At 39.3% G+C, this 14,540-nt stretch overlaps 1 protein-coding gene across 1 annotated transcript in view; it reads left to right on the plus strand.

Moving 5' to 3' along the window:
- ctnnbl1 (catenin, beta like 1) overlaps positions 1-14,540 on the plus strand; it is a 61,011-nt gene that overhangs the window by 26,075 nt on the left and 20,396 nt on the right. Inside the window, exons 9-11 of the mRNA NM_001292644.1 lie at positions 269-327; positions 8,099-8,247; positions 11,058-11,239. Coding sequence (NP_001279573.1) covers positions 269-327; positions 8,099-8,247; positions 11,058-11,239 — 390 coding nt within the window. The remainder of the gene's footprint in view (positions 1-268; positions 328-8,098; positions 8,248-11,057; positions 11,240-14,540) is intronic.

Below are 14,540 nucleotides of genomic sequence, written 5' to 3' on the forward strand. Positions count from 1 at the left end.
TTCCTCTTGCTCGAAGAGAATCCATTAGAAGTTCACATCTTCAAAATGCATTCAAGCAGGAATGCAATGTCAAGCATTCCTCGATAAAAATACTAGATAAATCTCTTATCCTGGTGGAGGGTTTACATCCCACTAATTATTGGCAAATTCATAGCCTGTCTTTCCAGTTTCTTTGTATATCTTTTGTAGTATGTCACGCAGTATTGATTCCAGGTGATGTATCCATGTTTGATGCTGTAAGATCTGACAGCGGCTCCACTTCTTTCAGCCAACAGAGAATTACTTGGCGAGCAGGAAGGGATCGACGTGTTGCTGCAGCAGCTGTCAGTGAGTATCTGTGGTTGCCTCCAGTGCCTGACCAGGCCTGCATCTTAACTCATTGTGATGCTTCACAAGATTTCCGTAAATCGCTGTATAGTTGAGGGTGGGGCGGAAACTCGTGTACAATGTGGAGCAACATGTACCATTATTCAGCATTTTAAATTATAATTTTAACCAATATGGCAGTTCTGTATTTCGAAATGAGCAAAATAGAAATTGTGTTCCGACAGTTTAAATGCGTAAGTAACAATTCTGTGTGTTGAATACAAACATCACGATGAATGTGTTAACCACAGGATTCACAGTGATTTACTGAAAGATTCATTTGGAAAAACCACATAGGTTTTTTTTTGGGGGGGATGTTCTGAATTATGAAGTTTTGATGCTTCAATCACTGTTCATTCCAACAAAGGGAGCAATTCCTGATCACAAATCTGATCTGGACCTGTTCAAACCTTCAGACCTGAAAACTGATGGCAGCATTTTACTGAATCTTAGATTGTTATAGATCTAGTACAAACATTGTTGGGTTATTAAATTGTGAATGACTGCAACCGAGTGCCACTAAAATGGCAAAGGAATGAAACCCCAAACACTTTACCTCCCGAAGCTAGACAGGAAGTTTAAAATCTGGCATTTACTGTTCAATCCAAAAGGTTACTTTGACCTAAGGGGTTGGTGTATATTGCTGCGCTCTTAAGTATTTTGAAATCTTGTTGTTTCAAAAAGTAAGACAATGTTGAATGAGAAAAGGCCTTTCGATCCATTTAGCCTGCTCATTTCACATACCAGTCAAAACCTATTTGGATTTCATCCCATTACTTCAGTCTCTTGGGGAAAGTTCTGCTTGGATACTGAGATCCACACAGGTTAAGTAAGAATTGCAGAATGTTTCCATCTCCACTGTAACAAAGCTATATTATGTATCTCTCCAGGCAACATTTCCTCCTCTGCATGAGTAGCTGAAAGTTTTAATTAGAAATATAGTTTACATTTATATAGTCTTTCATGCCAGGAGGATGTGCCAAAGTGCTTGACAGAACTGAATGGGCACCTGAGCTGGTGGTGGTAAGAGGAAAGGTGACTGAAAATGCAGTCAAAGAGAAGTACATGTTGAGATGTGCGTTGAACAAAGCGAGAGAAGGAAGGAGTTGTAATGTGAATAAAAATATTAAAGTTTCTGTGAAATCAATCAATGCACGTTTAGTTAGTCTGAAAATGTCTGTATTTGTTAAGATTGTTTATGTGGAGCAAACAGTGCTCTGTTCCAGCCATTGATTTTTGAATACTGAATCATCATTCAGTTCCAGAATATGTACCTCATTTATTCAAGCTCCACATTTTGATAGGGTATTACTGTTATAATCTTGGACAAGAGAATCTCCTTGAGATTCTGCCCCTTTGGAATGATTGCATTACTTACTGCAATTTTGAATAGCTGCTCCTTACCACTACTGTATAAAGGAGTTATTTGGAATCGCATGATGTTTTTTATTTCCTGTTTCTTGTTGCTGTCCACACCATTTCAAAAAGGTTTCAGTTTCTACATTGCCAGGCACTCAGTGAAATTTGGTGCTAAAGGGTTCTAGCAATAGATCTGTAATAGTCTTTTTGAAGACTCGCAGATGGCACTGATTTGGCAGGTAGATTATTTAAATAGTAGGGGTGTCCAGAAAATCACGATAACATTCCACAACAAACAATTGCTGAGATAATGCAGTCAGGACTACGGTACAGTGATTCTCAACAGATTGTACATCTCTTATAATATAGTATTTTGTATTTACAGCAGGAATCCGGTTGGAGAAAACTGTTATTCCTCCTCGCTTTAACCTTGTTGAACAAGTTAAAAGTATAAAACATGAGAATTTGCCAATGAAAAGAAAATTATTTGTGCTTTCAAGCCAATGGAGCACAGGAGAGCCATAGTACTTGGCATCCTGTGCTGTCAAATCGAAACATTAGTGCTGGTAACTGTCTTATAGAAAGCTCCACGTTTGCCTGGAAAGTGGGCATAATTTGACTTTCTCTTCTGTGTCCTACAAAAACAAGAAATAATGCAACGAGATGCATTTCACTGTCCAATTTGCTGACCTTGGTTTATTGATGGGTTTACCCAAAGCTTTGAAAATTGACAGTAGCCTAGATTGATGTAATGTCTGTGTTTACATCCAGTGCTGAAATTCTTTGTACATGAAGCAAGCGATGCTGCCTTTCAGAGTTAGAAATATTAGGTAGCAGCTTTGACTTATTTTCTAAGAAAGGTGACTTTCTATACAGTTTAGCAAAACTACAGGTGTGTTTTCAAGAACTCCCCTATCTGCATGCCAAATTAGATACAGTTAATTGTCTCAGTGCTCATGGGCAGACCTCTTTCAGCCAACCTGATCGGGTTTTGGCATTGTTAGTTTTCTGGATGCAAGGCATCTCATTACCTCACTATCATTGCCTGCAGTATGTTCAACTTTGATAGACAAAAAGAATATTGTGTTTATGTTTTGTGGTTTAGTGAAGATTCAGAGAAAATGTATTCAAACCATTGTTAAAACCAAACACTGTTCTTCTGCCACCAAAACACTTCCCAAGTATTTGAGATGGCCAATATACTCGAAAAATATAACTGTTTAAACTGATTTATGGATTGCATATTCCGTTTGAGTGTTGTCCACTTCCATGTTGAATAGATGGGTTGCTGATGAAGGAAGAAAAGCCAAAATATGTTGCTGAGACTATAGAAAGTGTGCCCAGTAATATGAGTCCTTGAAATGAAGTGGGTCGATGGCAGAGAATCATGATTAGATTTGAACCCTATTTGGAAAAAATGGTCAATACATAACCAGATGTCACTTTGCTTTTCACACCTGGAAATTGGCCTTGTTTGCCTGCCTTGTGCAGCCTCCACCTTCAGACCCGCAGGCAAATAGTAGCAGCTGAATCCAGTTGCTGGCTTAATATCTCCTGTAGTAATGACTCAAAACAGTTTGTTCTCTGGTCAAGTGTGTTTATTTTTCCAGTAAAACCGCTTTCAACTGGTGTAGAATTTCTTGTAGAAGTAGACTAAAGTTTCAGTAAGAGATTGTACTTTGTGTTCTCAGGAGTTATAGTGCTATAGCTCTTATCTGAATTATTTATCTGCTGGCAGCTAAATGTTTTAGGATAATTGACGGGTGGGGCTTCTGCCACTCTGCCCCCACCCTTTGGAACGCCATCCCGCAGTCCTTCCGCCTCACCTCCTTCCCTGCCTCTTTCAAGACCCATCTCAAGACCCTCCATGCTTTTGATCACCCTGCTTCCCCTCCCTACCCTGCACCCTCCCCATCCCGACCAAGCTCGGGTCCGAAACTCTGACTGTCCAGCGCCTTAGGACTTCCTCCCGACATTGATATAGTGAAAGGCACTTTACAAATGTAATTTTGTTGTTGTCATTTAAATAAAATAGTGTTTCAAAGCAGTTAACTGTAGGAGTAATGTCATTGAACTGATTTCAAAGTCACCATAGTTGATGAAATAAGCTTGTTTGGAAAGTATTGAAATAGGTAAAGAAGTGGCAAGGCAAAGTGATTTTGAAAGATTAGACTAGGGACAGAAAATGGTCTGATGGCTGATTCATTGTTTTATGCGTAATAATGTGAGTGAGAAATGATAATGCCTAAACCTCATCTGCAACAACTACATTTTATCCACTTTGGGTATTTTTCCCTTATTTAATAATCTTGTTTGCTTGAAATACAGAGCTTCACTGCACTTTTCCCATCAGTGCTTTTTGGCAAGGAATTCTATATTTTGGCCTTGGATGTGCAATTCATTGAATGTGAAGTAGTAATAGGTTCTTAGTTGATTAATTGTAGACAGATGCTCTTTCGCATTAAGAATGTTGACGATAATTTGCTTATATACAAATTGCATTCAGTAATTGGACCTTGTGTATATTAACACTTCAGGATGAGGGATCTCTTCCCATTTTGGGAAGCAGCCTAGGAATTGTTCTTGTTAATTAAAGGGGCCAATTCAGTGACAGACCTGAAATAGTGTGATGCTGATATTGCTTAAATTGGAGCAGCACCATCCGGTTTCATTGCAAAGCTCATTGAGCGCTTTGAGGCCGCCAAAATATTTATTCTCTGGATGGGTCAGATTCTATAAAATCCAGTGTAAAACATGTTTTATATCCTCTTAAAAATAACGGTTTGTTTTTTACTGATTTGCAACAATAAAATCAAGAATAGCCTGGCACATGGGGGTTTGCAATGCTTAGTGAACAGCCAGCTGTTTGTTGATTGTGCAGTTGGATATCGTACAATGACCAGAGGTTATTTAAAAACCTGGCCAGAGCACATTGCTTTCTTATTCAGATATTTTTCATTGTAAAATAATCTTTGTAATTGATATCTCACTTCACTGAAGCGTCTTGAAGCACTTCACTGGGTTATTTGCTGTGAAGAGTAGTGGCTGTGTATTTGCAGGCGAGCTATAGTGACTACTGCTACTGGTGAACCACTAGAATTTATCAGGTAAACCTGAAGCACAGATGTCCATCATGAATCAAGTAGTTATTGCGGATGAAGTAGGGTGATTGTTTCTGACTGTTGGCAACAGTTTCTTTTTTAAAAAATTATCCAGTGTATAAAAGCATCTTTTAAATTCAATTTTTCAGATAACTTCCATCTTATCATTTAGTATTCTCCATGAAGATTCACTAGATTGGACCCATAGAGAAGAAGTTCATATGTTTTGATTTAAAAATGTAATTTAATCTCTAAGTTATTAAATTCTCAAGCTTCATTTGTGTTGTTTTTGCCAGTATCAGGACACTTGATAGAATTTTACATTTTAATTTCTCCAAGGTACTAATTATTCTCTTTAATTCTTAGGCCGTTCCTACTTTTAGAAAATTATAAACTTGTTCAGAAGTGGGGTATATTGGTGTAATTGGAGGGAAAATGAACATTCTTTCAGCCTCCACATGCAAACAGAAAAGCAACCATTCACTGGGGAAATCGCCTATTAAAATATTCCCATCCCCCAAAACACAGCTGTTATCACCACTATCCTAAAAAAAAATGGACGCATCCCTGCTAACTAACTACTGCCCCATCTCCGTTATCCCTTTCCTTTCCAAGGTCCTTGAAAGAGATGTTGCTTCACGCCTTCCTCTCCTGCCACTCCCTTTACGCACCCCTCCAATTGCGTTTCCGTGCTGCCCGCAGCCCTGGTCAAGGTGACAAATGACCAGGGCTCACTCTGTCTCCTCATCCTCCTCGAACTCTGCTGCCGTTGACATTGACTCTATCCTCACCCACTGCCTCTCTTCTCACCCTAACCTTCAAGGTTCTTTCCTTGAATGGTTCAGATTCTATCTTTCACACCGGCTCCACAAATGGCTTCTCCTCCAGCCCCCGCATCGTCTTGTGCAGTTTTCCTCAGGGCTCTGTCCGAGTTCCTCTCCTCTTCAGCTCCCTCAGGTGACATCATCCGCAGACGTGGGGTCAACTTCCACATGTACATGGATCTCTTATCTCTCTGGCTCCACCCTCGATCCCAAGACCACTGATGTCCTGACAGACATCAATTCCTGGATGAGAGCCAACTTTCTACAGTTGAATGTTGGTCAGTAAGACCGAAGTTCCCCTGATTGGCTAGTGCCAGTGCCTCCGCACCTCAGGCACTGGCAGCATCAGCATCTAAGGATGTACACTCCAGCTCACCAAGCCAGTCAGGAACCTAGGCGTCTTGTTCAACACTCAACTGTCCTTTCTCCCCCACCTATGTGCCATGACCCACTCTGCCTTCTCCCACCTTCGGAACATTGCCCGACTTTTGCCATTGCCTCACCCCTCAGGACGCCGAAACCCTCATACATGCCTTCATTACAACCAGGCTCGACTATGCCAACGCCCTGCTTGTCGGCCTTGCCAAATCTTCCCTCCACAAGCTGCAGATCATCCAGAATTCTGAAGCTCATGTCCTCTCCTGCACGAGGCTCCGTGACCCCCATCACACCCACCCTCGTCCGGCTCCACTGGCTCCCCATCCCTCAGGACCGAGTTTAAAAATTCTCGTTCTCAACTTCAAGGTCCTCCGTAGCCTTGCCCCCTCCTTCCTCTCTGAGCTGCTAACTTATCAACCTGTCCGCTTCCTCCGCTCAGCGGCCTGCTCCGTGTTACCCGCGTGGCCCACCCCACCATCGGCCTTCAGCCTCTGCCCCCACCCTCTGGAACTCCATCCCTCGTTCACCTCATTCCCTCCCTTTCCTCTTTCAAGGCATGCCTCAAGACCCTCCTCTTTGTGTTGTTTGTTGCATAGCCAAACATGAGCAAAACCTCATGCAAATGTTTGAACTCGCCCATGAAAATAATAACGGGTTGAATATTGTAGCAATGAATAATTACGAGACATTTGTCTTTGGTTAGCAAAATTCAGATTTCTTAAATTATTCTGAGTAACATAATTTAACAGCAGTTCTGTATGAGCAACTACACAGAAAATCAAGGCTGTGTTTTATACTTAAGATGTTATAAAACTATACGGAAATATTGTTGTGTTTGGAGTATACATTTACTATCCCGGATGCTTGCCCCTCTCCAACAAGAGAGGGACGTCTCAGTGCTCCACAGTGCTGCAGGATCTTAAAAAGACAGCAGTGAATGAAAAGATAAAAGTATTGCCCCAAATACAATTACATTGACATACAGCATTTGCTTCCCTACAACATGACAACAGCTTGTTCTAACCCAGCAAAGGTAAATTGGCTACAGTATACAGCAAATAAGAATGTCGCTGCGCTAGTTGGAAGTGTAAATGGTCTGCTTAGTGCAATTTGAAGTCTTGGTGGCAAGGTAACTTTAATGAACTTTATGTTCTGTACCTACTTTAATGAGAGGGTAAGACATTTATTGGACCAAGTGAAAAACACAAGCAGTGGATCATTTGTCAGCATTTCATGATGTGAACTGAATGCTTCTCCGGGTGATAGTGATTTTATTTACCAAAGCCTATGCCATACCATCATTTTATCCACCAGTTCTCTCTTCACATTTCTTAGTGTAATAACCCTGAAATTTTAGTTATAAGGCATCAGACTTCCCATGCTATAAATGTAATAAATAATACAATGACATGGATAATTTATTCCAGTTAAGAAACCAATGTGAAAATTCTGGAAAAAAATTGATCTTTTATTTACCAATTTCTAGCATTGGACATTAGAACTTCAGTTTTCCCCCTTAAATGCAGGTGAATTATTGAATCAAGCAATACAGAACTTCACGTATTGTATCAGGAAATCAAGTATATTACAGATAGTCTGATTAAGAGACTCAAGGTGATGGTCCAATCCTTCAATCCCGTGACAACCCATACTCCATTCCAGGGACAGCACTTATGACATTTTGTTATTGACTTGCATCTTCTTTACTTGAATTTCATCTAAAGATTGCTATAAAATTGTCATATGGTACAAAAGATAGCAGTACACACAGGGAAGAAATCCATTTGCCTCTCAGGTTTGTGTAGGTTAAAAACTTCATTTCACCGGATGTTTTTATCTGATGTTCATTTTCATTTGTTGATCCCTTGAATTGTGAACATAAATGTCTAACCTTTTGTTACATATATTTTGTGGCATACTTGCTGCATCCAAACCTCAGGCCTCCCAACGCTTTACCTCTTAAAGAAATTTAAAATTTGCAGGTGCTCTGATTTAATATTGATCCAATGATAGCTTTAAATTTTGTTATAATGGCTGAAAACATTAAACAAATTCCTTTGATGGTTTTAGGTATTCAAACGTCATAATCCAAGTACTAATGAAGAATTTGAGATGATGGAAAACCTCTTTGACAGTCTCTGTTCATGTCTGATGCTGAGCTCAAATAGGGACCGATTTCTAAAGGGGGAAGGACTGCAGCTCATGAACCTAATGCTCAGGTAAGCACACAGTTCCATAAATCTACCCAAATTATGCTTGGACTAAGCAGAGTTGTTTAGATGTCACCATCTTACACCTATTGAGGTTTCAGTTCAAGGTCAAGTGATCACGGTTACTGAGTACCAGTCAATCTCAAGGCCGTATAAGTACCAAACTTACCAAATATAGTGCCAGCGATAATGGCTCAGTGAGAAGCAGAGACATACAGATTGGTAAACATCTGGATTTGTTTGAACCTGGATTTGAAAACAACCGAAATTCCTGCTCCTGTTTGCTCCCAGAACCTCAGCTGGATGGTGCATATGTGTGGTCTATGGATGAAGCTAGAACCTGACCCCATCAGAATGGACTGTAGCAGCATCATTGACACTTGGACTACTTACTGGAGGTTCTCGACTGCTCATAAAACTTGTAAATAAACACTTTCAGGAGGGAAAGGAAAGGTAACGGTATCTGAACCGTGAATCAAACAAAATAGTGACTATATGATCTGACAAGTTCCATTATCTGTTGCTATTGTTAGGATAAAGAGCAATAAATATACATTTGGGCGTTTTAAATTATTGTCATGATTGAAAGCCGTTTAAATTGGGGTTTGAGACCTGGGTGTTGTGAAAACGAGGCATTTGAAATTGTTCTTTTTAAGACTAACTGTTCATCTCGGTCCATGTCTTTGGCTCACTGAAGTTGAAAGCTTCTTCATTTCTCTGGGAGAGTGGTTACAGACAGTTTAATCAGCTTGCTGAAATTTGAGAATTGACTTGAGGTCCGAAGAATAAATATTTCAAACATCAGCTGGGGACAGTCTAATCAACTCATTATTGATTTCCGAAAGGGTAAACACTAATAGAATGAATATATCTGCTATCAGTAAGGAATGGTCTCTGAGACCCAGAATCGATTGACCAGCCAACTTGTAGGTAATAAAGTAAATATTTCTCAAATTTGTCAACAGTATAGAAGGTAATTTTCTACCTTTCATTGATTTCTAAATATAATCTTTCTTTTATTTATTACGTTTATCTAGGATTAGAACAAATGTTGGGTTGACACTGTAAAACTTGGGTTTTAATCATTTATGCAATCCAAAATGCAAATGCTCTGGCATTTATTTAAGTATATGGGAGACAATTGAGTGCAGAATATTTCTGACACTGAACCTTTTTTGGTTGGCATATATTACCTGTTGCAGTTTCCTGCATTAAGATTGTAGAAATTGTGTTCATTGCAGCTATTTTCATGGCTTTTTTAATGAAGATTGCTATTAATGACAAGCAACTAAAATGACGGCAAGAGTCATTTCTATGGTGCCATTAACGCTGTTCAGTAATAAAAACATGCATGCAAACACAGTAAAACTGCAGATACTGTAGAAGAGATGTTATTATAATGTGAATAAACTTTGCTATTCATGTGCACTTTTATCACATCAAAATGTCTCAAATCGCTTCGCAATATTTTCTGTCGTATTGAGTGACTATTCATTTAGAGTTTTTTTAAACTGGGGTATTATGTATTGTTGACCAGACACTAGAAGAAACTCCTTTTTACTTTTCAAATACAGTAATCCAATCCTTAATATCCACCTGATTAGGCATCGCAAAAGGATAATTTAGGACCATTTTAAGGAAGGCTAAAGTTTGATAAAAATCTAGAAATGCAAAGATTTGGCAAGCTTATTGGATTTAATCATATAAGGAGCCCTTTATTTTTCTGACAATCTTTCGTACACTTTTTTAAAAAAACATAGTTTGTGCCCTGATATTTGTGGCTGTAAAGGCATTGCTCATTGAACCGCATTGTTGTTCAGAAATGACTGCCTGGTGCATTGGGAGAGCAGGTAGGTTACATGGGTCAACTGGGTACGACAAGCATGTGCATTTTTTGCAAGACATTCTTTCAGAAAGGACCATTCTTTGAGTGTATTAAAGAAAAATGTTGAATTCATTGCAGAACTGCTGTGAACAAGACTGCTGGAAAAACGGAATCAGCCACTGTTGCGTTATCATGAGTTGCCGTTATGCTGGGCACGTGGGAGTACTGCAGTACTGCAATGAAATTTTGAGCCAATTTGATTTTTCTCCCTCAGGAATCAAACCTAATAAAGATTTTTTTTTTAACAAGTTACTATCTGTACCTGAAGAATTCCTTGAAAGAAACTATATTGAACTTTTACATTAAACCTGATCTTTGGTAGTTTATAACTTGTACACAACAAAAGCTATTTGAAAAGATTGCTTAATTTGTATAACGCCTGGATGCTGTGGACACTTTTCTGGAATGTGCTAAATTTCCGGTCAGATAGAGAGAGATTCATTGGGTAAGTTGGCTGCTTTCCCTCAGGGATGGGGAAAGGTGTATTCAGTGCTTTTGGAAGGTTGATCAGGATTTTGGAAAGTTAAAAAGATAATTAAAAAACTTGTTATATTTCATTTGTTTTGTTGTGAGCTTGATGAGAAGATCTTGAGTCCCATGCTGGTGTTGAGAACTAATAAATTTGCTAGTGCAGCATTGTAAGATTTTTAATTAAATTAGTTCAGCAATTCTCCTGTCTCATATTTCCAAATATTTTGTAGAAGTTTTGTAACTGCAGAGGCATATCTGCGCCAATATGAATAAGAAGTTATGGACCTAGAGTTCAGTTTCAGAAACTTAATTAGTAAGCAACGAACCTTTTTTGTTATTCATATTGTCTCTGATTTGTGAAAAATGGGATTAAAATATTATAACGAGGACTATAAATCTTTCTGCTTATTCATCTATTCAATTTGAAATGATTTTAATTACTAAAGTATAATTTGTCTTCTAGAGAAAAGAAAATGTCTCGAGCCAGTGCCTTGAAGGTTTTGGACCATGCCGTGATTGGTCCCGAAGGATCTGATAATTGCCACAAGTTTGTGGATATCCTCGGACTGCGGACAATATTCCCTCTCTTCATGAAAACACCGAAGAAAATGAAGAAAGCTGGTATGACAGAAAAAGAACATGAAGGTAAGCTGCGAGATCCTTAGATACATGATAAGTAAAGGAAGAGAAATGTACATTTAAGTCCACTCCTGGAATAAATCTTCCTCATTCACCTCCAAATGAACCTTCTAAGCAAGCTTCTCTTGTGGCACCAGCCACTCAAAGGATCCAGTCTGCTAACATCTCAAAAGCTCTAGTGCTATTCCTGCACAAAAATGAAACCAGATCAGAATGTAAGTCTTTGAGGTTAGTCATTGCTACCGTTTTTTTTTCCTGTACAAGCATATACTAAGATTACATTTTGTTTAAAATTCCTCCTTTACTCTTTATTTTCGCTCCTGCAAAAATCTCTGAATTGAATCCTGGGAATCTTCATGAATAACAGTCAAAACTGTGGGCACCGAAACTTTTTGCTTTTAAGTTAACAAGTTTTCTTTTCTTCAGGTCTCTGGTTTTGAAATTCAGGACGTGTGCACCAGTGTCCTGTTGTGCATCTGCCCATTAAAATACGAGCCAGAATCGTTACAGTATAATGTTCTGGTGTGATTTCCTCAGGCCCCATACCGCTGCTACTGCTGTCACAGAGCAGCAGATAAATCTGTATTCGTAAGGAGTTGGCTTGAAAAGTTGAGACAAATCTAATTAGAGTTTGTTAAACAAGGCTGAAAATTGATCAAAGCCTGCCCACCGGATAGGATAAAGAAATGGATGTTTTCAGACCATCCTCTTCTGCTTTTAGAGAGCACGCGTGGCTTTAATCAGAAAGGTTCAGAAGTGGAATGCTCAAGAAGTCCCATTACTGATTGATTATAAGCTTTGAAAGTTCATTTTATTAGTTGCTGCTATGAATCTTCAGCCACCTTGTGATTTTGTAACTGCGCAATTTTGTCTATATGGCTGTTCATTTTTCAACCCTTGAGACATTTGGCACAGGATTTGTTGATATTACCAGACTAGTTTTGGTGTAGCCCTTAAATAGGATCCAGCCTAACGAAGGATTATGGCTAAAATTAATGTCTTTTGACCTGCTGAGCTATTGGAAACATTTGGGGTGGGGGGGGGAGGTATTTTAGATTTTCAATGTTTTGTTGCTATAGTTTCTTTTATTGCCAGTTATGTGCAGTTCATGTTCAGCATTGCGTGGGTGAACACGTTTTCTTTTTTGGGTTTTGAGGATTTTCAACCCCCAGTGAATCAAGTTCAAAATCATCATTCACACCTTCAAATCCCTCGACAGTCTCACTCCCACTCTATCTCCACGACCTCCTTCAACCCTAGTAACCTGATAGCTCCCTACACCCAGTTTTGTGCCCCCCGCCCTATCCAGCCCACCATGGGGGCGCTATCCTTTGCACCCACCTTTGGCTTCAACCCCCAGCTCAGGTTCCCAGCCAGCAGTATTGAAGTGAAAAGCTCCCGAAGTGAAAAGCACTATATAAATTGTATTGTAAAATTGTATTGTCATGGTCAATTGTCCTAAACTGAGTGCCATCTTGACTTAAAAAACATTTCAGAACGCAGAGTGAAACTCACATCTCCTCAACCAGGTTAAGAAAAATCTAACACTAAACCCATTTTAAGTGATGTTTTACTGTACCATTGCACTGTAAGAAGGGGAGACTTTTAAAATTGGGTTAATACTATTATGATCTAATGTATCTAGCAGCCAGGCTATGGCACGGGGTGGCTGGCTCTCCAGCCAGATAAAATCACATGCATCTGGTTGGCTTTTCATGTTTTTAAGTGTTTGCCCCTGGGAAAACCTTCTTGAAGTTTTCAATACAAAGTCATGAAATCTGATGCATTTCCAGAGGCTGGTAAATTTTTAAATCCATTAATCCTTTTACTTTGCTTAATAAAATATTTTACATTGGGGTTATTCCGTCTTCAAAACATTCTGCAAAAGATAGTCTTTTAGAAATGCTGCAGCACTCTGCACTTTGTGTTGTTATGCCAAATCTGCATTGAAATAGCACTGTAATGCAGTCAGAGTTGACTTACATTGGCTAATGTTATTTTTTTCTCCCCTCCATTCTCCGTGGGTTGTGAAATGATGATAATCTTTACATTTTGTATAGCTCCATCTACATAGAGAGGATGTCCCAACCTGCTTTGCAGGATATACTGTACAGTATACTGACTGTGTTTTGTGGGCGAATATGGCAACCAATTTGTGTACAGCAATGCCCCACAAACATCCTTGAAGTGAATGAGCAAGTTCAATTGGGGGAATATTGGCCAGGACACTGAGATAAACTATCCGCTCTTTTTTGAATAGTGCCTTTAACACCCACCTGAGCAGGTAGACAGGGCCACAATGAACATCTCATATGAAGGCTGACACTTCGCACCAATGCGACACACCCACGTCCCAAGCACTACATTGGAGGTCCTGATGTGTGTGCGGCTTGAACCCACAGCCTCCTGACTCAGAGGCGAGAATGCTCCCACTGAGCCAGGTTGACACATACACAATTAGGTGCATAATTATGGGCATCTGTAATTTCTTCTGCCTTTTAAACAACTCATATAATACACATGGTTTACAAAAGTCATTGCATTCCAGGCAAAAGGAAAATTGCATATGTAGGTGACAAATATGTGGAGTTCTGAGGTTGGTTTGGATACTCTTTAAGCAAGGCGACAGGTTTCCATCTGTGTCAGAAATCCAGCTACCAAAACACAAAATCACTATCATTGTTCTGAAAATACAGAGAAATAAGTTGATATCTTTATGGAGTGTGTTAAGCTATAAAACCTGGCAAAATGTTTATCTTTAATGTAATGAACTTCCTTTATGAAATAACAGTTTGGAAGAAGAGTCTCTCTCCTCTCTCTCCCCCTCTTTCTCCCTCTCTCTCTTGCACATTCCCGTTCACCAGGATGCACAATCAAGTGTTGAAAGCTGAGAGAAATATAGAATTTTTGACTGGAGTTTTTTGTTAGTAAAGTTGCTTGGCATGTGATTGAAATTTCAGGACAACAAATTATTGGATATTTGAAAACTGCAGTCAACATAACAAGAACATTGTTATTCTAAAATGTTATTTGGGAGGCAGCTCAGAGTAATGATGGAGGGATTGAAGAGAAGGGAGAAAAACCCTAATTGATACTGAAGCAAGTGGTGCATGAAAATGTTCCTTGGGCAAACTAATGCACCAGTTTCTGTAATTATTTTCAACTTGGGCTTTTTGATCTCCTTAGTTTCCACATGAATTTCAGAGAAACTCGTGGCTTAAAAAAAACTGTTAGAAAAGCACATGCCGCTTCTCGGGCTGCATTTGCATGTAGGACTCATAAAGTGAAACAGCCCTCATAGAAATTC

Source organism: Callorhinchus milii, unplaced genomic scaffold, assembly GCF_018977255.1.
Source record: "Callorhinchus milii isolate IMCB2004 unplaced genomic scaffold, IMCB_Cmil_1.0 Scaffold18, whole genome shotgun sequence".
Lineage (NCBI taxonomy): Eukaryota > Metazoa > Chordata > Chondrichthyes > Chimaeriformes > Callorhinchidae > Callorhinchus > Callorhinchus milii.